This window comes from Leptodactylus fuscus, chromosome 7, assembly GCF_031893055.1.
Source record: "Leptodactylus fuscus isolate aLepFus1 chromosome 7, aLepFus1.hap2, whole genome shotgun sequence".
Classification (NCBI taxonomy): domain Eukaryota; kingdom Metazoa; phylum Chordata; class Amphibia; order Anura; family Leptodactylidae; genus Leptodactylus; species Leptodactylus fuscus.
Genome location: NC_134271.1, coordinates 30,602,059 through 30,625,108, shown reverse-complemented (window position 1 = coordinate 30,625,108; position 23,050 = coordinate 30,602,059). Strand labels below are relative to the sequence as shown.

General features: G+C 40.7%; 1 protein-coding gene across 1 annotated transcript in view; it reads right to left on the bottom strand.

Annotated features, from left to right (window-relative positions):
* The window catches only part of LOC142213307 (cathepsin W-like), a 28,957-nt gene extending 10,999 nt beyond the window's left edge, over positions 1-17,958 (bottom strand). Inside the window, exons 1-8 of the mRNA XM_075281625.1 lie at positions 17,887-17,958; positions 17,696-17,750; positions 13,766-13,879; positions 12,084-12,226; positions 9,595-9,688; positions 8,851-8,931; positions 6,955-7,074; positions 5,585-5,649 (exon numbers count right to left, since the gene is read on the bottom strand). Of these exons, the coding sequence (XP_075137726.1) occupies positions 5,585-5,649; positions 6,955-7,074; positions 8,851-8,931; positions 9,595-9,688; positions 12,084-12,226; positions 13,766-13,879; positions 17,696-17,750; positions 17,887-17,958 (744 nt within the window). The remainder of the gene's footprint in view (positions 1-5,584; positions 5,650-6,954; positions 7,075-8,850; positions 8,932-9,594; positions 9,689-12,083; positions 12,227-13,765; positions 13,880-17,695; positions 17,751-17,886) is intronic.
* Between the last annotated feature and the right edge of the window lie 5,092 nt (positions 17,959-23,050).

The following is a 23,050-nucleotide window of genomic DNA, read 5'->3' as shown; positions in this document are numbered from 1 at the left end:
GAGGTGTTTCTCCAGTAACAAACCATGGATCAACTCTGAGATTAAAGCTCTTCTCAAGCAGAAAAAGAGAATCTGTAGGTCTGGTGACAAAAATGGCCTGGGGGAAGTGCAAAAACAGTTGAGACAACTGATCAGAGAGGGAAAGTCAACTACAGGCAGAAGATGGAACTACAGATGGGGGAAGGTAGAGTCTTGAAGGTTTGGGATAGTCTGAAGGTGATATCTGGACATAAACAAAAGGCTGGTCACCAGATAGAAGGTGACAGGAAGTGGCTTAAAGAGCTTAATCTATTCTTCAATAGATTTGAATCCAAGCCAACTCTCCCTTCACCAGCATGTCAGTCAACCCCCCTCCCCTCACACACCCAGACCCAACCCCCATCGATCTACAGTCAACTGCAATCTGACTATCTGATCCTCAAGGAGTCTCAAGTGTGTAGGGAAATCAAGAGGATTAAAGCAGTCAAGGCCAGAGGACCTGATGGGATAAGCGGAAGAGTTCTTAAAATGTGCAGAGACCAGCTGTGCGGTGTTATTATGCACATGTACAATATGAGTCTAAAGCTGGGAGTGGTACCTCAACTGTGGAAAACATCTTGTGTGGTACCAGTACCAAAGAAACCCAACCCGATGGACTACAATGAGTACGGACCTGTAGCACTGACATCCCACCAGATGAAGGTCCTAGAGAGACTGGTCCTGACACACTTACGCCCTCTAGTGTGCCCCGCTCTGGACCCCCTCCTGTTTGCCTATCAACCGGGCATTGGGGTAGATGACACCATCATGCACCTTCTTCGCAGAGCTCTCTCTCACCTGGAGAAACCCGGAAACACTGCGAGAATAATGTTCTTTGATTTCTCCAGTGCGTTCAACACCATTCAGCCAGGGCTACTGAGGGAGAAGCTGAACCTTGGTGGTGTGAACCAGCACCTGTCCAACTGGATACTAGACTACCTGACAAACCGCCCTCAGTATGTGAGAGCCCAGGACTGTGTGTATGACACTGTGATCTGTAGTACGGGGGCACCACAAGGTACAGTTCTTGCCCCATTTCTCTTCACACTGTAACTGCTGACTTTAGGCACAACTCATCCATCTGTTACTTACAGAAGTACTCCGATGACTCTGCAATAGTAGGCCTTATCACTTTTGGCGACGATAGGGAATACAGAGACTTAAACCGGGACTTTGTTGAATGGTGCCAGCAGAACCACCTCAGGATTAATGCTGGGAAGACCAAGGAGATGGTGGTGGACTTTAGTAAACGGAGAAGTGCTCCAACCCCGGTGGAGATCCAAGGAACATGCATTGAGATAGTCAGGACCTATAAGTACCTGGGTGTGCTCCTCAATAATAAACTAGACTGGGCTGATCACCTGGAGGCGCTGCACAGAAAGGGTCACAGCAGACTACCTGCTTAGGAGGCTGAAGGCCTTTGGAGTCCAGGGGCCACTTCTTAGGGCCTTTTTCAACTCTGTGGTTGCTTCAGCCATCTTTTTCGGTGTGGCCTGCTGGGGGAGCAGTATACCAGCCAGGGACAGAAATAGACTTGACAGGCTGATTAGAAGGGCCAGCTCTGTCCTGGGAAGACCCCTGGACCCAGTACAGGTGGTGGGTGACAGAAGGATACTGTACGTGGTGAGCTCCATGCGGGAGAATAAATCCCACCCCATGTATGAGAACTTGATGGGACTTAGCAGCACTGTAAGTGACCGTCTGCTTCACCCCAAGTGTGAGAAGGAGCGCTATCGCAAGTCTTTCCTTCCAACCACGCTCAGGCTGTATAATCTACATCAGACCAAGCGAAGATCACTCCGTACAGAAAACTAATGATTATGATTATGAAGTCTTCCTTCTTTCTTCTTCTGTTCCTTAGCTCCTATGGACTCCTAGTATATCTTCTCTTCTCAGCTTACGTGTGTCTACTTCTGTAATATATTACTGTGTATTATCCTGTATCTGTTTTACTATGCTGCTGTAGCATACTGAAATTTCCCCACTGTGGGACTATTAACCACTTCCAGACCGCCCATAGACTATATACGTCCGGGAAGTGGTTGCCTAGTTCTGACAGGACGTACCTGTACGTCCATCAGAACACAGCAGCTGCACGGAGATCGTGTAGCTGCTTTCACTAGGAGTCGGCTGTAACTTCAGCCGGAGCTCCCAGAGAGAAGACAGGGCAGATTTATTACCTCCCCTGCCTTCTCGATCACTGTGTATACAGCGCTCAATGAGCGCTGTATACACAGCTATGGACGCAGCCATAATTCAGCTGCCCTCTGACCCGGCGAACATGTGATTCGCGGGGAGCAGAGTCTTACCAGAGCTGCTGGGTCCTACAGGACTCAGATCAGCTCAGGGCTCGTTCACATCTGCGGCCCGGCACTCCGTACTTAGGTTTCCGTTTCCTGCCTAAAACACAGGCAGGATACGGAAACCTGCAGGAGACTTTCTCACCCATTCATTTGAATGGGTGAGAAAGCTGAGCGGCGGTGAGCGTGTTGAGCTCTTCGCCGCGAAACCGGGTTTTATAATCCGGACACAGAGTCAGACATGCAGTACTCTGTGTCCGGATAAAAAAATCCGGTTTCGCGGCGGAGAGCCTAAAACGCTCACCGCCGCTCACGGCCGGACCCGGTCTATGGTTTCCGTCTTCTGGCATGCAGAAGACAGAAACCATAGAACGGAGACCCCAAACGCAGGTGTGAACCTAGCGTCAGTAAGCTGTATATACAGTGTGCAGGAGGCTGGATTCCTCCTGTATCTGAGGTTAAATGTAGCAGCCCCAGTTATAGGAGAAATCAGCCTCCAGTACAAAAAAAAAAAGTGATCAGATGTCCCCAAAGGTCTCTTATTACCTTATGGGGACACAATCTGAAAAAATAAAAAATAAAAAAGTTTTTAAAAAATGTAAATAAAATAATAATAATAAATAAATAAATAATATGCTAATAAAACGCCGTTATTAAAGGTTATAGCCCCACCCCCGATGACACCATACAAAATAAAAATTACCGTAACGGAGAGGAAAAACTATATTAGGGTGCATTCACACTGAGTAAACGCTAGCTTATTTTGTAGAGTAAAATTACACTTGTAAATTTTGCTATCCCATTGACTTCAATGATATTTTTTTAGAGTGAATTCACACTGAGTAAACGCTAGCTTATTCTGAACGTAAAACACGTTCAGAATAAGCGGCGTCTAAAGCAGCTCCATTCATTTCTATGGGAGCGGGGATACGAGCACTCCCCATAGAAATGAATGGGCTGCTTCTTTCACTCCGTGCAGTCCCATTGAAGTGAATGGGGAGTGCCGGCGTGTACGCTCCGGCATGAGCAGAGCTTGCCGTATACGCCGGCACTCCCCATTCACTTCAATGGGACTGCACGGAGTGAAAGAAGCAGCCCATTCATTTCTATGGGGAGCGCTCGTATCCCCGCTCCCATAGAAATGAATGGAGCTGCTTTAGACGCCGCTTATTCTGAACGTGTTTTACGTTCAGAATAAGCTAGCGTTTACTCAGTGTGAATGCACCCTTACAAGTGTAAAAATACGCCAGTAAAAAATACGCCAGTAAAAAATACGCCAGTAAAAATACGCTTGTAAAATATCATTGAAGTCAATGGGATAGCAAAATTTACAAGTGTAATTTTACTCTACAAAATAAGCTAGCGTTTACTCAGTGTGAATGCACCCTTATAAAGTTTTTCAGTAGCGCTTTGTGTTATTAAATTAAAAAAAATAAAAATTGAAAACCAGACACAATTTCCCTCCTATTTTGTTTATATTTTCCCAGATATAAAAAAAATTAAAACACATTCGAAAATAAAGATAACATAAAAATAAAGCCCTATGTGTCCCCGAAAAAAGACGCAAAAATTAGTTGACTGAGACATACGGGAAAAATGTTACAGCCCTCAAAACCGCACATACAAAATAAACCTAAAATGTGTCTGGTCCTGGACCACAAATTGGCCAGGTACTAAAGTGGTTAAAGGATTATCTTATCTTATCTTATGAATGACTACATAGACATACTATTGTAAACTCACACTTCAACTATTCTGAGGTGTCCCCTGTTACTCTAATTTCAGCAGTAAGAGAGGGATGATCTGTACCTCATCTGGTCATCGCACATTATTATGTTTTACAGATTTTTATTATTTTAGGGTGAGTTCACACTGAGTATACGCCAGCTTATTCTGAACGTAAAACACGTTCAGAATCAACGCGTATAAAGCAGATCCCATTCATTTCTATGGGAGCCGGCATACGAGCGCTCCCGATAGAAATGAATGGGCTGCTTTTTTCACTACGAGCACTCCCATTGAAGTGAATGGGAAGTGCTCGCGTGTACGGCTAGCTCTGCTCATGCCGAGCCGTACACGCCAGCACTTCCCATTCACTTCAATGGGAGTGCTCGTAGTGAAAAAAGCAGCCCATTCATTTCTATCGGGAGCGCTCGTATGCCGGCTCCCATAGAAATGAATGGGATCTGCTTTATACGCCGCTGATTCTGAACGTGTTTTATGTTCAGAATAAGCTGGCATATACTAAGTGTGAACTCACCCTTATGTAGTGTTACTGCTACAGTACTGTTACTGCAAAATAGGGCATATCGCTTCTTTTTTCCACTACTAGCTAGCAGAAAAAAGAAGCGAGCGGCTCCCATTGAAGTCAATGGGAGCTGTTATTGGCAGCGGATTTTGAGGTGGATTCCATGTCAAAATTCACCGCCAAAAACTCTGTGTGAACATACCCTTATATGGCTGCATTAGGGTGCATTCACACAGAGTTTTGTGGCGCTTTTTTTTCCACAAAACTCGTGTCAAGTATCAGTGCTGTAAAAACAGAATCCCATTGAGTTCAATGGGTTCCGTCTTCCACGCGCTACACATTGAACTCAATGGGAAGCTTTTTTACCCATTGATTTTAATGTGTAGCGCGCGTAAGACGAGACCATCACCTTAAAAAAACATTATTAAGCGGAGGCCCCACGGGTGGCGTTTTACTGTACGGGCAAAGTCGATAGGATTCTAGCAAATCCCATGCCCACTTTGCTGTAAAAACCGCCATGCAAACACGCCATAATTTCCAAGACTGGCACGGCTTTGGAAATTGCAGCATGTCAATTATACATACAGAAACTCCAGCGGTTTCCCTATAGATATAATTGTAACAGAAGGTCCGCGGAGGAAAACTCTGTGAACTTTCTGGTTAAAGCGCTGTGGGAAGAACTGCAATGTGTTGCCGCCACTTTTTGCTGCACTTTTTGGCTGTGGGCCGTCCCGTGGGGCCTTAGCCTTAGGCTGAGGCCTCACGTTGAGGAAACAGCTTTTTTGTTGCAGTTTTTTGAGCCAAATACAGAAGTGAATTTAGCAGTAGGGAGAAGTAAAAGAACTTCCTATATATTTCCCATTCTTGCAGTAGCCATTCTTGCCTTTGGCGCAAAAAACCACAGTAAAATCTGCAAGCTGCGTTTCCGCGACGCGGAGCCTTAGCCTTATATACAATTTTAGGTGCTCATCCCAGTGAGGTTTTACTGTATGACACCCCCTGTCCACAATATATTTACCTTGAGAGGAGCAGCATTGATACCCACAGCAATTGTTCCATTATTGCTGACATAAGAAGCCATATCTTAAAAAAAACAAAGATCAATGTGCAATAAATTATGTCTTCAGTATTATAGTAAGCAAAGTATAGTATAGTACAGTACAATTTAGTATCGTACAGTATAGTATAGTATAGTATAGTACAGTATAGTATAGTAAAGCACAGTACAGTGTACTACAGTACAGTACAGTTTAGTATAGTATAGTACAGTACAGTTTAGTATAGTATAGTACAGTATAGTATAGTAAAGCACAGTACAGTGTACTACAGTACAGTGTACTACAGTACAGTACAGTTTAGTATAGTATAGTACAGCACAGTTTAGTATAGTATAGTACAGTATAGTATAGTAAAGCACAGTACAGTGTACTACAGTACAGTACAGTTTAGTATAGTATAGTACAGTACAGTTTAGTATAGTATAGTACAGCACAGTTTAGTATAGTATAGTACAGTATAGTACAGTACAGTACAGTTTAGTATAGTACAGTACAGTTTAGTATAGTATAGTACAGTACAGTTTAGTATAGTACAGTACAGTACAATTTAGTATCATATAGTATAGTACAATACACTATAGTATAGCATAGTACAGCATAGTATAGTAAAGTACAGTACAGTTTAGTATAGTATAGTACAGTACAATACAGTATAGTATAGTACAGTAAAGTACAGTTTAGTACAGTACAGTTTAGTATAGTATAGAATAGTACAGTATAGTATAGTATTGTACAGTATAGTACAGTATAGTATAGTATTGTACAGTATAGTACAGTATAGTATAGTATAGCACAGTACAGTAAAGTACAGTTTAGTACAGTACAGTACAGTATAGTATTGTACAGTATACTACAGTATAGTATGGTAAGCCACTTCCATATCTCCCATTGTGCAGTGAACTCTTTACTGGTAATGTAGGTCTGGGAATTCCTGTTATTTGGATTAGTAGTATCTCCTGTGGTTACGCTTTTGTCAATTAAACAGATGTGACATAAATCCTTTGTCTTTGTAAATGATGTTCTAATTGAGAAGTATACTCGTTTAGGCTGAAACGCAGCATTTTTTGTTGCAGATTTTGATGTGTTTTGAGCCAAAGACAGGAGTGGATTGAACAAAAGGTAGAAGTATTAGAGCTTTCTATATATTTCCCATTATTTTTGTTGCCATTCTTGGCTTTGGCTCAAAAATAGCTGTGTGTCTGCAATGTGGGGCCTCAGCGTCACTCAGGAAATGTATATACCTTGTACACAGGAATATCAGCAGCATTTATTTGCAGTAAAAGCTTATAATATACAAAGAATAAGTGTGACCAAATCTTTCATCCCTCACCTTTTTCATTCTTAGGGAGCATTATAAAGTCATATATGCCCTTAATGATTTTGGAGTGGTCAGTTCTACAGTTCAGTGTCATCTCTTCATACGGATAATCTTCTTCATTTTGCAAACCATCTGTAGAAGAAAACAGAGAGTAATCGAATTATAATATTACATGTATTTCATTTTAGGATCCTATTTTACCAAATTTGCTTCTTTTCCATTTTCTACTTATCTTGATAAAATATTTTACATCTATTACAAAACATACAATAACATTGCTGGTGACTTTATCTTGTGTCAAATTGCTTGTTTTATTAGAAAGTATCAGATCTAAATTATTGAATATCTATAGAGATTCACAACATCAAAAGGAGATATCCCCACTATAACACAATGTTATGTTCTGTAATGGGACATGTAAATAGTGGGTGTTGTGATGGGGAGAAGACTCCCTATGCACAGTACTAGTACTGCTACACCCTGGCACAAAGCTAATGTTCTCCTTAGATTTAAATAGAATGGATCACCAAAAATTACTTTAATTACTGTCACCTTCCCTTTTAAAAAAAAATCCTGTTCTGCCTGTTTATCTGTTTTCTTAACTTGTACTGGTTTCTCTTATCCTGATCTGTGCTCCTGCCCTGACCTGTGACTGTATAGTGACTCTGAACCTGTGTCGCCTGCCCTGTGTCTGTATAGTGACTCTGAACCTGTGCCGCCTGTCCTGACCCGTGTCTGTATAGTGACTCTGAACCTGTGCCGCCTGCCCTGACCCGTGTCTGTATAGTGACTCTAAACCTGTACCGCCTGCCCTGATCTGTGTCTGTATAGTGACTCTGAACCTGTGCCGCCTGTCCTGACCTGTGTCTGTATAGTGACTCTGAACCTCTGCCACTTGCTTTGACCACCTGTCTTACCACTATACTGAATGTTCTCTGCCTGTTCCTCAACTTGTCCTCTAACCATGTCCCTTGTTGTCCCTTCAGTGCCCGCAGAGGTGTCTCTTAACCTGCTTGGGTCAACAGTCACTATATGGAGAGAGGTAGTAAACTGATAGTTTCTGTACAACTGATACTATATCCCTATATAGAGGATAAAGGGTGAAAACTATGGGAGCACCTAGACAACACCCTCAGGAGTAGCCAAGTGACGGAGTAAGCCTATGCCTGCTGCATTGCACAAAATTAGGTGTAAAATATTTAGTGTTTGTGACTCACAGTGCAATTGTCTTAAAGTAAAAGACTGTATAACATATAACATTGTAACCTCCATTCACCTCTGTCTCTTATACATATATTCACAAATCCCAGTTCTGGATTCTTAATTTTCATTTTCAATATTGTAAAGAAGCTAATGTAGGAGCGATCTAGAGTGGGGGCAGCAAGGACCAGAATGATCTGCTGTTTCCATAAAATAATATTATAGAATTGGTGGGAGTTTTAGATAAAATCTGAACCAGTGGAGGCAGTGACGTGTCCATGGGCATGATGTCACAACAACATACAGCAGGGGACCTCAGTACTGATAAAGTGGGAGCAACATATAAATGATAATTATAATTTAATATTAACATTGTGGAGTATTTGTCCCTATTGCCTATTATTGATCACCTCTCCCCAATGAATTCAGAGGTCCCATGCTCCCCACCTCCATATTAATGGAATGGCAGTACAGGAAGCTTATGAGGCTGCCAAAGATAGCTGAGCAAAGAAGTGGGCACTGTCATATAGTTATATGGAGTTTCAATAGCGGTGCAGTGTGCGCTCTACTACTAGTCTCTTTAAAGTTCTGTTTTTACGCACTGCATTTTACAGTCAGTAGTGCTGTACTGGGATTAATCTTTTAGTAATCTTTGAGTTGATCTATTATCATGTTAAGTCTTCTGTAAGTAAATATGATATTTCTTACTTTGCTCTATGACAGTTCTGTAGGCGTCCCAAAAATATCCTCCTTTACATCCAGATTCACAAGGACCACAATCTAAAACCTCTGGAACAAAATATTTAGGTGAGCAAACAAGAAAACAGAGGTAACGTTAGTATGAAATTCTTTAATTTCTTAAAAGCAGAAATAAAGGTGTTTAATGGGGATTAAAGATGACCTTTCACCACCTCCGCCAAGTCCAGCTCTTTGCATCATTTAATAGACACTGCTCCACTGATTCCATCACAGTTGGAATTTAGGCTTTGTGTCAGGCAGAAGCAAGTAGGGGGCGTGATTCTTAGCTCTGTCCAACACTGATTGGAGCTCTGTTTCACGCCCCTGCTTGACACCAACCCTCCTGACAGTACAGGGTCTAAGTAGTGTATTAGACACCCAAACTAACTGCACTGATTTCTCAGGAATGGTGTGAGCTAGAGAAAAGTTCCAACTGAACTGGAATCAGTGGAATAGAAGCAAATAACAGATACTAAGATCTTTCAGAAAAAAGAAAAAAAAAATCTGGCTAAATGTGAACGGTGGACCATAGTCTTCTCCATACATAAAATGTGCCTTGCAAAAAGCTTCCATTATACTGTAAAAATTGATAATTTTTTTTGTAACAAAATGGAATCTGACACTAAGGAAATACAGAAGTAATTGAAGTGGTTTATATAAAACAATCTTATGTCTAACTCAGGAGCATTGTATTAAGGAAGGGTAGTGACTTACGCTGAACTGATAAGTTTACTGGGTGCCCAAGGATTGCCCATTGTGCCTCAATGTTTCCGACAGAAGCAAAAGCCCAACAGGAACCACACTTGCCCTAGACAATGAATATAAGGGGAGATGTAATATTTGCCCTATTATATACAGTCCTATGAAAAAGTTTGGGCACCCCTATTAATCTTAATCATTTTTAGTTCTAAATATTTTGGTGTTTGCAACAGCCATTTCAGTTTGATATATCTAATAACTGATGGACACAGTAATATTTCAGGATTGAAATGAGGTTTATTGTACTAACAGAAAATGCGCAATATGCATTAAACCAAAATTTGACCGGTGCAAAAATATGGGCACCTCAACAGAAAAGTGACATTAATATTTAGTAGATCCTCCTTTTGCAAAGATAACAGCCTCTAGTCGCTTCCTGTAGCTTTTAATCAGTTCCTGGATCCTGGATGAAGGTATTTTGGACCATTTCTTTCTACAAAACAATTCAAGTTCAGTTAAGTTTGATGGTCGCCGAACATGGACAGCCCGCTCTCAAATGATCTGAAAACAAAGATTGTTCAACATAGTTGTTCAGGGGAAGGATACAAAACGTTGTCTCAGAGATTTAACCTGTCAGTTTCCACTGTGAGGAACATAGTAAGGAAATGGAAGACCACAGGGACAGTTCTTGTTAAGCCCAGAAGTGGCAGGCCAAGAAAAATATCAGAAAGGCAGAGAAGAAGAATGGTGAGAACAGTCAAGGACAATCCACAGACACCTCCAAAGAGCTGCAGCATCATCTTGCTGCAGATGGTGTCACTGTGCATCGGCCAACAATACAGCGCACTTTGCACAAGGAGAAGCTGTATGGGAGAGTGATGAGAAAGAAGCCGTTTCTGCACGTACGCCACAAATAGAGTTGCCTGAGGTATGCAAAAGCACATTTGGAGAAGCCAACTTCATTTTGGAAACAAAGATTGAGTTGTTTGGTAAAAAAAGGCGTTATGCATGGCGTCCAAAAAGAAACAGCATTCCAAGAAAAACACTTGCTACCCACTGTAAAATTTGGTGGAGGTTCCATCATGCTTTGGGGCTGTGTAGCCAATGCCGGCACCGGGAAATTTGTTAAAGTTGAGGGTCGCATGGATTCCACTCAGTATCAGCAGATTCTTGAGAATAATGTTCAAGAATCAGTGACGAAGTTGAAGTTACGCCGGGGATGGATATTTCAGCAAGACAATGATCCAAAACACTGCTCCAAATCGACTCAGGCATTCATGCAGAGGAACAATTACAATGTTCTGGAATGGCCATCCCAGTCCCCAGACCTGAATATCATTGAACATCTGTGGGATGATTTGAAGCGGGCTGTCCATGCTCGTCGACCATCTAACTTAACTGAACTTGAATTGTTTGTCCAAAATACCTTTATCCAGGATCCAGGAACTGATTAAAAGCTACAGGAAGCGACTAGAGGCTGTTATCTTTGCAAAAGGAGGATCTACTAAATATTAATGTCACTTTTCTGTTGAGGTGCCCATACTTTTGCACCGGTCAAATTTTGGTTTAATGCATATTGCACATTTTCTGTTAGTACAATAAACCTCATTTCAATCCTGAAATATTACTGTGTCCATCAGTTATTAGATATATCAAACTGAAATGGCTGTTGCAAATACCAAAATATTTAGAACTAAAAATGATTAAGATTAATAGGGGTGCCCAAACTTTTTCATAGGACTGTATGTACGGTATTATACATGCACTATTGTTCATTTGTTATCAGTTTTGGCTGTTTGGCTTCACATGATGATGGTTTTATAAGTCAGTCCTAGTCCAAATAATCCCCCTCCAGGGCTGCCCTATATGACCCCCTGGTTGGCTCTACTTAAACTATTGCCAAGTAACTGCTTGTGTATAACTATGCCAGTGAATTACAGTATAACATTAAAAACGCAATTGTAGAAGAAAACTTTATATATGTTCCAAAAGGTGGACATTATGCAGTTGAATAAACTGGAGAAGTGGGAAAAAAATCTCTGCCACCTGATATCAGATGTAGACAGTCGTAGTAAGTACCATCATTGTCTTTTCCGTTTAGCTACACACCCTTCCCGTCACATCATTGGTTTAGAGTGTCGTGCTTTCCTCCTACCCCCAAACCGGCCATTATGTATAAATAAAGGTATGGGTATGCTCACACTAAGTTGTTTTACGACAATTCCAAAACACATCAGAATTGGGATGGAAAAACTCCTCAAACCTACCATTGGTTTCAGTGAGGGGAACCGCTGGCTGAAGAAACCATCAAATTCAGCTGAAAAGTGATAGGTTTGACAAACCCACCACAGACACTGATGTTACTTCCTAAAATATTATTACACCCAGTTTTATGTCCTGCCATTTGTCTTATCGTTCTAAGATCAGTCCAGAGATTAAGGTTTATGATACTTTTATTTTCTTAGAAATTTGTAGTATTATGTTGTGGTAACTCTATATCTTACCTGACGTTTGACCTCTGAAATGACCCCTGCTTTGCGCCAGTCACAAGATGCGTGAGCTTGTTGAGCCTCCACCTTCAGTTGCTTCACATTATTTGGAGGAAAGGCACCAACAGAAGTCAGACGACTCCTTAGGAACTCTTCATCTAAACACACAATGAGAATTTATGTAAAGGAACAAAGTTACAAGTTTCAGGGTAAAGCTCTGGACAAATATGTAATAGAGTTACTAAGGTCATATCATTTTTCTTCACGCCAGACACCATGTGGTCACATTCATCATGTGCCATACTACTAATATCATGGATCTAAGCAGGGTGATGCCAAAAGCATTAAGTCTGTGTGGTGCAGCCCCAATCCAATGGCATTGAGGCAACTTCCACTTATAGCTCAGTAACTTACAACAGTATTTTTTCTTGCCTTTGGTGTGGAACTTGCATTTAAAGGATCCGACTAATATAGCGGCTCATGTATGTTATATGACTAGTAGATCCATTTTACTAATTACTAGAGATGAGCGAATACTATTCGAAACTCTAGTTTCGAATACCTCGCTCCCATAAGAATGAATGGGAGCGGGTGAACTGCAAGGGGTTAAGCCTGCCACTCCCATTCATTACTATTTGAGTGCTATTCGTTCATCTCTACTAATTATGAACATTTCCCAAAAATGGATATCCGAGGAAAAGACTGATTGGTGGGGGTCTGACCTACAGGATACATATATAAACCATCAGTGTCTTTCCCTAGAATACCTTTTTATGGCTAAGACCCCACATTACAGAAGCACAGCTTTTTGATTGCAGATTTTGATGCAGTTTTTTTTTTTTTAAAACCAAAGTCAGGAGGGGGTTTAACAGAAGGGAAACGTCTTAAAGGGGTTTTCCAGGCAGAAAATTTTTTTTTTTTTGTTTTAATGCTAGTAATGGGTTAAAAGGACACCCATACACCTTTAACAGAGTTTGGAGTGATTTCTGAGTGTTTCTAGCAGCTGCTGGCATCCTCTGCCTTTGTTTCTTTGGTGTTAGCTTCCAGCTGTGAAGATTCCTGTGTAGCTGCTACACTAGTTCCCTCTCACTCAGCCCCTCCTCTCTCAATCCATTACAAAACCCTCCCTGTTTCACTAACCTATCCCCTCCCACCTTCCCTGTCTCACTAAGCCTATCCCCTCCCACCTTCCCTGTACAACTAAGATTAGTGATCCCACCCATTACTAGCCCCTCCCACCCTCCTCTGTCTCCCTAACTAACCTATTCCAGCCTCTGCTAGAAGACAGGAAGAGGGTGAGGAGTCATTCCACGGACACAGGAAAGCTTGGTAAGTATTGATGGAGATAGGAGAGGGGGAAGAGTAATGGTGGCGTTCCATTTCAGAAATGGTGAAACAGAATGTCACTGGATTATCAGAAAGTGTCCCTGGAGCAGTCACATGACATTTCCAATTATAGATTTTCTTTAATTGACGTAAATTAGAAGTTAGGAGGGGGAAGGGGGTTTAGTTTAGGGGTTAATTTTCAGTTTATCCTGGACAACCCCTTTAAGTATTTTCTTTATATTCTTCATTCTTTTTCAATCCACTTCTGGCTTTGACTCAAAAATCTACAGTAAAATCTGCAACATAAAATTGCTACATTTCCACAACATGGGGCCTCAGCCTAAAGGTTTATTTCGGTAATGAAGACTTACCTGTAAGATCACTATACTCAGTGATGCCATACTCTGCTGTTCCTAGTTCCGCTTTCTGTATTTGAAGTGCAGCCTTTAGATTAGCAGTAAAAACAGACAGTCTGTATTGATATTCTGCGAAGATATAACAGATGAGATACACAGTTAGGGTGCATGCACACTGAGTAACGCCGGGCGTGTATGAGAGCCGTACACGCCGGCATTACGGCAGACTGCCGAACACTTCCCATTCACTTCAATGGGAGCGCTCGTAACAGCGGCGTTTACGAGCGCTCCCATTGAAGTAAATGGGAAGTGTTCGGCAGCCCTGCTGTAACGCCGGCGTGTACGGCTCTCATACACGCCCGGCGTTACTCAGTGTGCATGCACCCTTATACTGTAGTTACTTAAGACAGTCCATACTACTCAGGAAGAACCCTAAAGAAGCTTCAAAGGCCTAACAAGGGTTGGTCCACTTTGACCTAAAAGTTCACAGAAATTTCTCCTGTCCTCTAGTGGCATTTGGTGATGAATACAGAACTCAAAACTGTTGTTCCACCATTAAATATCATCCTTAATAGGACAGATTTATCAGTATTAGCGTTTTCTACGTCATGACTGATTTATGATGACACTTCAGCAAATGAGTTGCATGCCAGAATGGAGATCAGTGTTAGTTAGTCACTGGTATTGTGAGTTATAATAGATATGTTGGGCTGAAGTGTCATTGCCCAGACAATTCCACTCTTCACCCCTCTTTATTCACAGAAAATGGTGAGCAAGGTGCAGAACTGGGGATTTGTTGTATCTTTAGTGCAACAGGGCCCTTGTGCCAAAAATGCAACACATTTTCACCCTTCTATGCCAGAAAACTGCCATAAAGAGATTGATAAATTCCCCCAAAATAAAGAAACAATGGGGCAGATTTAATGCATGCGTGCCTCCTCATAAATGACGCACACCCTCCGCAAGGACCTGCGCCTAGAGAGGAAATGTACACCAGTTCATAATTTTCTGGCGTAAATGATGATAAATCTGATTGGGCCGATGACATCAGCCCTTGCACACCTCACAATGCTCCCTTTTTAACCCCTTCCCCAAATCCGCCATAATAGTACAGCGGATGTTGAGTATCTAAACATAGCCACTGCTCAGGAGATGAGTGGCTGCCATAACCGCCGGGTCTATGTTGTATTATATGTATATGTATCAAAGATGACCTAGATGTCTTTATGCCTGCACCGCCATTTTTACGAGGATCACCAGCGCCAGAAAAGTTGTGCGGTTTTGGAGGTGGTGAGTCAAAAGCAAAAATTGAAAAATGTCACCGGTGGGATGGGGTTAATCGCCATTTTTTTTTTTCAAAAAATGATTTGTTTAAAAAATGCAACCATAAATCTGCCCTATTGTTTGTCATTTACGTGCTGTTACGTGCTGTTGCTCCATTATTTGTCACTTATATGTGTCACTTAAAATGTAACTAAACTTTCTGACACCTTTTGATTTTCTGGCACTATTTGTGTTATTAATATATTTCGTAATGTACTTTATTAAAACATTTTGGCTCCTTTGTGTGAAATCCTGCATTTTTTTTTGCTCTTTCCCTTGATTCTGTATTGAGAGGTGTTCCTGCTCCTCACTGAATGTTACTGTGTATGGAGTACGAGACTGTGTATGGAGTACGGGGCTGTGTAAGTTATAAGGAAAATGAGTGTAGGGGAAAGTCACTTCACGGGGTTATATGTCGGACATAATAAAACACACTTGGTTTTGGTGTCATAAGAGGAGATTCTCTTCTTTCATAAGACACTAAGGTTGTAGTGCTATATACATTTTTTTCGAGAGATATCACTGGTTAAAAACACAGTCAGGGTTAGGATATTTACATGCAGTTGTATAATATATGTTATAAAAAGAAAATCTTCTCTTTCCTATCACACCAAAAGCAAGTATGTATGTTTTTTAAACTTTTCGCTGCCAAGGGTTTCTGGAAATTTTGCACCTCCAGTAGCCAGATCAATTTTCACAGTTTTGAGATGGACAAATCAAACCCTAAATTGCAACATTAAAAAAGCATCCAACCCCCCCATACCTATATATTTTCTTAAAGTAGACACCTGCAGCATTGTCATAATGCCACTTGGTACTGTATACGAACAGGCACCTTCATGCAATTTTGATTTAAAGTGAATGTTTTATGAAAAAATGCAAATAAATGTATATTAGTTATTAAAAGCAGAAACCAAACAAAACATTAAATGCACCAAACCTCCTAAAAATAATAGATCAACATGTGCAGAGTTCATTCATATCACTATAGCCTACACCCTCATGCACGTATCTTCAGAAAATTACTAGAACTGGAAGGAACAAAAATCTGCTTTGAAGCTGGAAATGATAAAAAAGTATCATCCTATAAAATGTAGGGATTACACACCATGAAAAGCAAGTGAACCCCTAAACCCTGTATATTTTTTGAAAGTAGACAACCTGAAGATTACAAATGTCTTAATGGGTCATCAATAGCCACATCCACCTTCATGCAACTTTGCGACCAACACAAATATTTTTTTTTGAAAAAATGCGCTAAAACACATATTTGCACCTAAAACTCATGTTCAATCTCAGATTCATATACAAAATACATTTAAAATAATAGCTTAAGGTGTATACAATGTGTATATATACTATATGTACCGCAAACATCAACTACAAGAGCTCAGACTCCCAAAAACATGAATACAGAAGAGAAGCAGGATTTAGCTGTTATTCACTAATATGTTAAAAAGCTATACTGCACCTACCAAACGGTGACTGTGATACCAAAATCTAACTTTTTTCAGAGTACACAGCATTCTGTATATAAAAACACAATTTAATAGTTCATATATACAACCACCTTCCTTCAACTTTGCAGCAAACAGAGATTGCTAGCAAAAATTGCACAAAGGGCTTCGTAATAGCCCTCACAAATTTTTAGCGAATTGCTGTTAAAAATCGGGAATTGAGATCTTCAATGAAATCTAAATCCCCAATAGCGTTTTCAACAGTGTATCGCTTTGGCACAGTAAGGGTTAACGTGAAGAACTTGGTATCATTTTAAACATGAGATTATCATCTTTAAAATGAATCTAAAATTATCTTCATAGGCCAAACGAGTCCTGAGATATGGGCATTAGAAGTAAGGGCGTAGCAGCTATGTCCTCGGCTAGGCAAGTGACACCCTGGGAGGACGTAGAGCTACGTGATTGGCAGTGAAAGGGTTAATGGCCGTTTGATGTGACCTTAATTTTCTCTACATGTTACACAGCCCGTACTCCATACACAGTAACATTCAGTGAGAGGCAGAAACAGCTCTCAATACAAAGTCAAGGGAAAGAGTGAAAAAATGCAGGATTTCACACAAAGGAGCCAAAATGTGTTAATAAAGTATATTACAGAATTTATTTATGATACAATAAAGTTCTGGTATCATAGTTACACTTTACTATGGTGGCCCCTGGTGTTCAAAATGTAAGTGCAACAGCACATTCATCTAACAAGCTAAGTACTGCAGTTCACTGCAGAGTAGTATATAGTACTGTCCTAGAGTCAGAGACTCTGCAGCGGTATTGTCGCATAATAATATTACCTTAGGTCTTCATAAATGTTCCCACTGTATTTATCTACCAAATCGTAATATAATTCTAATATGAGCAGCATGGCGGCTTAGGGGTTTGCTTTACAGTGCTGGAGTCCTGGGTTCAAATCCAACCAAGGGCCACAAGAAGTTTGTATGTTCTCCCGGTGGTTTCCTCCCACACTCCAAAGATATACTGATAGAGCTTGTGAGCCCTATATGGGGACAGTGACTGTCAATGTCTGTAAAGCGCTGCGGAATATGTTGGCGCTACACAAGTAAGCATAATAAATCATTGTGGAACACAATATACAAGGCAGTGATAGTCTTACCTTTTGCATTCTTGTAAACCTTGTTAAATTGTTTGTTAAACTTCTCAAATTCTTCCTGGTTGAAAGAAAAAAGGATATTTCATGAATATGTGCTTTAGTATCTTCGAGATCGATTCTAGATATGAAAGAAGGTAAAAGCTACAAGGAAGAAAGAATAGAAGAATATAGAATATTTCTAAAAGAACAATCACCAGTTCGGCGTTCCCTAAGACCATATGTATGAAAACACACAAAGAAGCGTGAAGTGCGAACGCTAAATACATCCTGAAGACCAGAGTATGAACTGCAGTGACTTCTCGTCTCGCAGGTAAAAAGAAACCTTTATATACTGAATTGATGATGCAAAAGGAAACCACAAGAACGAAAAGAAGACTTAAGAATGGTCAATACTTTGTGGTAACTAAAACAAAATTTACAGCTAAAGTTCAAATATAAAATCTCTCATTATTAACTGTTAGGCTAAGGCTCTACTTTGTGGAAACGCAGCTTTTTTGTTACAGATTTTGCTGCGTTTCTTCTAAGCAAGAGCCAGAAGTGAATTGAACAGAAAGAAGAAGTATAAGGGTTAGTTCACACGGGGCAAGAGGGGGCAGATTTTGGCGCGTAACCCACCTCAACATCCACCCCCTCACAATAAAGGTCTATGTAGACCGTTAGCGATCTTTTTTCCACTAGCGGTTAGCGGAAAAAAGAAGCGAGCTGCTCTTTCTTCAGGCGGATGCCGTGGCGGAAATCTCTGCATCAAGACAATCCCTCTGGACTAGGCCCATTCATTTGGATTTGGATATATAGGCACCAAAATGCATTGACATTACAACTATCTGAATGGTGATTTATGGACTAAAATTGTTGCCCAGGATTAGAAAAACATGGCACCTTATTTCAAAAACAGCACCACCACTGTCCATGTTTGGTATTGCAGGTTAGTTCCATTGATTGAATGGTGAGCTGCAATACTAGTCACAACCAGTGGGCAGGTGTAGTGCTGTTTCTGAAAAAAGTCAGCCATGTTTTTCTCATGTTGGACAACACTTTTAAGCCCTAAGTCACCAATCAATCCATTTAAGCTTTGTTGTTACGTCTTTTGTTTTCTCTTAGGCTGGTCTTACACGACCGTAATGTAAGTCCGCAAATGGTCCGCAATTGAGGGTTTTCAATTGCGGACCATTTGCGGACACATTATATTCAATGTGGCCTCTTACACCACCGGATATTTTATCCGTGGTGTGGCCGGGCCGCAACCGTGGTCCGCAATTTATATGACATGTCCGTAATGGCCATGAATTGCGGCACTGCACGGACTCGCCCATAGAACTCTATGCGGCAGGACACGGACATCTACAGAGCCTATGTTCCCGATCAGCAACTAGTGTTGCTGATCAGCAACTTGTGGACCGTACATTCAATACGGTCGTGTAAGACCAGCCTTAATGGGGAACATTTATCAGTACTGTGGAACTTTGCAATTAATCTACTAATCCCATTTGTAGCTTTAGACATATTTATGAATCTGTCGTATGGACCTTCATAAATATGGAGTGTTTCTAAAACTCCAAAACTCTGACTCACTATGAGACAAATATTGTAGACAAAATCTGTAGACAAAAAACTTACTTCTTGGGGTGTAATTTTTGGGACAACATAAGCAGACACAAATCTTATTGAGGAGACAAATATGTGGTTCGCAATGGGAATTTATGGCGCACAAAGTAAAGTGTCTTAAATTCATTCCACCATTTTAAACTGCTCAATATCCATTCTTTTCTGTTTCATAAATGTTTAGTAAAGTGAGACCCTTCTAAACCACATCCATTCGGGGCACATTTTTCAGAACTGTCGTATTTTGGCAGACCCACCACAGAACATAGACAGTAGGGGCAACACGGTGGCCATGCAACACTGGAGTCCTGCCTTCGAATCCTGCCAGGAACAACATCTGCAAGGAGTTTGTATGTTCTCTCCGTGTTCGCGTGGATTTTCTCCCATTCTACAAAGACATTCTGATAGGAAAAAAACAAAACAACGTACATTGTGATCCCTATATGGGGCTCGCAATCTACGCTAACCCCCCCCCCATAGATTGTATAGGATAATTGTATTTTTGTTAAAAAAATGTGCTTTAAAAAATTTACAAGAAATTTAGTAAAGGTTTATTTTCGAAAGTACAAGACTTATTTCACACCTATACCGCAAGATAACCTGCAAACATTTCAAGCGTCCATCCTTGTCAGACTACCTAGAAAAAGGCTTCTGAAAAAATTGTAGCAAACATAAGTAAGTCCCAATACTCGTGTGTGATACATTGTTTGAATAAAGAAGATTTCCATCATACGTCAAATGGTCGCTGAAGGATTGGAATTTTTTGGACTGTAAGTTACCCCATGTGGGAGATGGGGTTCTGCCGTACAACTAAGGGAGTTGAATTACCCCTAATGAATTGAATGCTGTTACAGAACCTTTTATATATGATGAATATATATTTATATATAGTACTAGCAGGAGGACCCGGCTTTGCACGGGTATATTATATTTTTTGATTGTGTAGTGGCCCCATAAGAATTATCAAAATTTGCACTGGTGTAGATGCAAGTATCTAATCCTTGTTGGTGTGGTACTGTGTGCAGATGTACATATCTAATCCTCCGGCGTATGGTACTGTGTGCAGATGTACATATCTAATCCTCCGGTGTGTGGTACTGTGTGAAGAGGCGCGTATCTTTTTTTTTTTTTTTTTGTAAGTCTTATTTTATTAAAATTTTTCAACATTTTATACAAACATATCAAAAATAAGAGAACAATGTGCGACAAATTAGATACATCTTATAAACACAGATGTACAACAATAGAAGAATACAGTAATAATACATCTTGAAGCAACTAATCCAGTTCACATATATAGGACACCACGAGGTCCAGCAAACATAGACATCAAGGCCTAGTGAAGGCCCGAAATGCGATCCATGGATAGGAGGTATGTAGTAAGGACGGTCATAATAAGTAGGGATGCACTAGTGCAGCATCAACCTAATTGTCTACTTCTCCCCCCCCAAAAAAAAAGCAATAAGAAAATTGAATTGCTGATTTAGGGAGAGTCTTGCAAAAAAGAAAAGCAAAAAGATGAGGGTGAGGTAAAAGTCAGAGTAGATATAAGAAAAGAAACAAGTTGGGTAAATGGCGTGGGAAATAGGACGGGGAAGAAGGTATAGGGGGGAAAGAGGAATGGGGTTTCAGGTAAGCAGATCTCCAAGGTCACGCATCTGAGGCCAGTCTGATATCATAGTAAGAGAGCCAGGGCGACCAGATCTTTTTAAAACTGTCATGGGAGCCTCTGGACCAACTCAGTAATTATTCGAAACGAGCTATCTGGTGGGTTTTCTCAATCCAATGGTCAATAGGAGGCGTAATAGGCTGGAGCCAATAATAGGGGATTATGGCCTTCACTGCTTCAACTAATAGAGTTGTGAGGTCAGATTTCTTAGGGATAAGATCTGGTTGAGGTAATGATAACAGCACAAAGGCTGGTGTTAATGTCGTGGGTTTTGAAGTTATTCTGTGTGGGCTCTGTTGGACTTGTGTCCAGAAGGGAGCTATCATATTGCAAGACCACCATATGTGAGTCGGGGTTCCCTTTTCGATTTTGCACCTCCAACAAACATCTGAAGAGGCCAATCCTCAAGAAAAGAGCCACAACGGTGTTCTGTGCCATCTGGACAGAATCTTAAAGTGGGTTTCTTGTAATTTTACGCAGGGAAAGAATCCTTGAGAGTTTCTAAGAACATTGTCTACATCCTCATCTGAGAGGGAGATATCTAATTCTTTTTCCCAAGTTGAGAGGTATACCGGTTTGTAAACTGTTTGTGTGGACATGAGTGCTTGTTTACAGACAGTGAGCTTCCTCATTTTAGGAGAGTGGGAGAGAATCAATCTTTCAAAATGAGCGAGAGGTCGTTTCAGCTCTGCCACATTATGGAGAGATGAGGCGCACCACTTGTAGTGTTGGTAATGTAAGTATGAAATGCGAGAGTCGGAGACGTTCTGAGAGTGATTCAAATGTTAGTGGTGTGTCATTTGCATAGAGATCATCTACATATTTTCCTCGAAGAAGCTCCCAAAAGTCATGCTGTAAGTGTGTAACTTTCTTCTTTAACAAAAAGGGGAGCAGCTTTGCTGGAAAGACTCGGGAAGGAGTCGGAGCTAATTTATCCCTCAGATTATGCCACGTCTCGCAAGGACCCTTTAGCAAAAAATCACTTGTGTGTGACGCAAAATGTTTCTTCGACGGTGTCCAAAGCATGGGGTCAAGTGAGGAGCCATATTCAAGTTCGGCCATTGCGCTAATGAGAGAGCCTTCTTTTGGAGCGCTAAGGGAGAGCCACCTATTAAGCATGTTGGCATGATAATAAGTCAACATATCCGGGAGGCATATGCCTCCTTTATCCTTCTGTTTGGCTAAAAGACTAAACACTAGGTGTGGGGATTTGTTGTTCCTGATGAACTTATTAAGAAGTGATCGGACGGCCTGGTGAAAAGTTTTTGGCAAAGAAATTCGGAGCATTTGGTATCTATAAATAATTTTAGGAATCACATATGTTTGTACTAAGTTTTTGCGTCCAAACCACGAGAGAAAGGGCAAGTCATAGGATTTTAGGGTATCTTTTAATTCCATGATAAGAGGGGCAAAATTTGCATCATATAGAGCTTCCAACTTACTAGTGAGTTTTACACCTAGGTATTTAATAAAGTCTGTTTTCCAAATGTAGGGAGAGGAGGGTTGAATCCTCTTCAGAGTCTTCAATGTTAAATTTATTACTAAAATTTCTAATACTAAAATAGGTGGCTGTGCAACACTGGAGTCCTGCGTTCGAATCCTGCCAGGAACAACATCTGCAAGGAGTTTGTATGTTCTCTCCGTGTTTGCGTGGATTTCCTCCCATTCTACAAAGACATTCTGATAGGAAAAAAACAAAACAACGTACATTGTGATTCCTATATGGGGCTCGCAATCTACGCTAAAAAAAAACCCCATAGATTGTATAGGATAATTGTATTTTTGGTAAAAAGTGCTGTAAAAAATTTACAAGAAATTTAGTAAAGGTTTATTTTCGAAAGTACAAGACTTATTTCACACCTATACCGCAAGATAACCTGCAAACATTTCAAGCGTCCATCCTTGTCAGACTACCTAGAAAAAGGCTTCTGAAAAAATTGTAGCAAACATAAGTAAGTCCCAATACTCGTGTGTGATACATTGTTTGAATAAAGAAGATTTCCATCATACGTCAAATGGTCGCTGAAGGATTGGAATTTTTTGGACTGTAAGTTACCCCATGTGGGAGATGGGGTTCTGCCGTACAA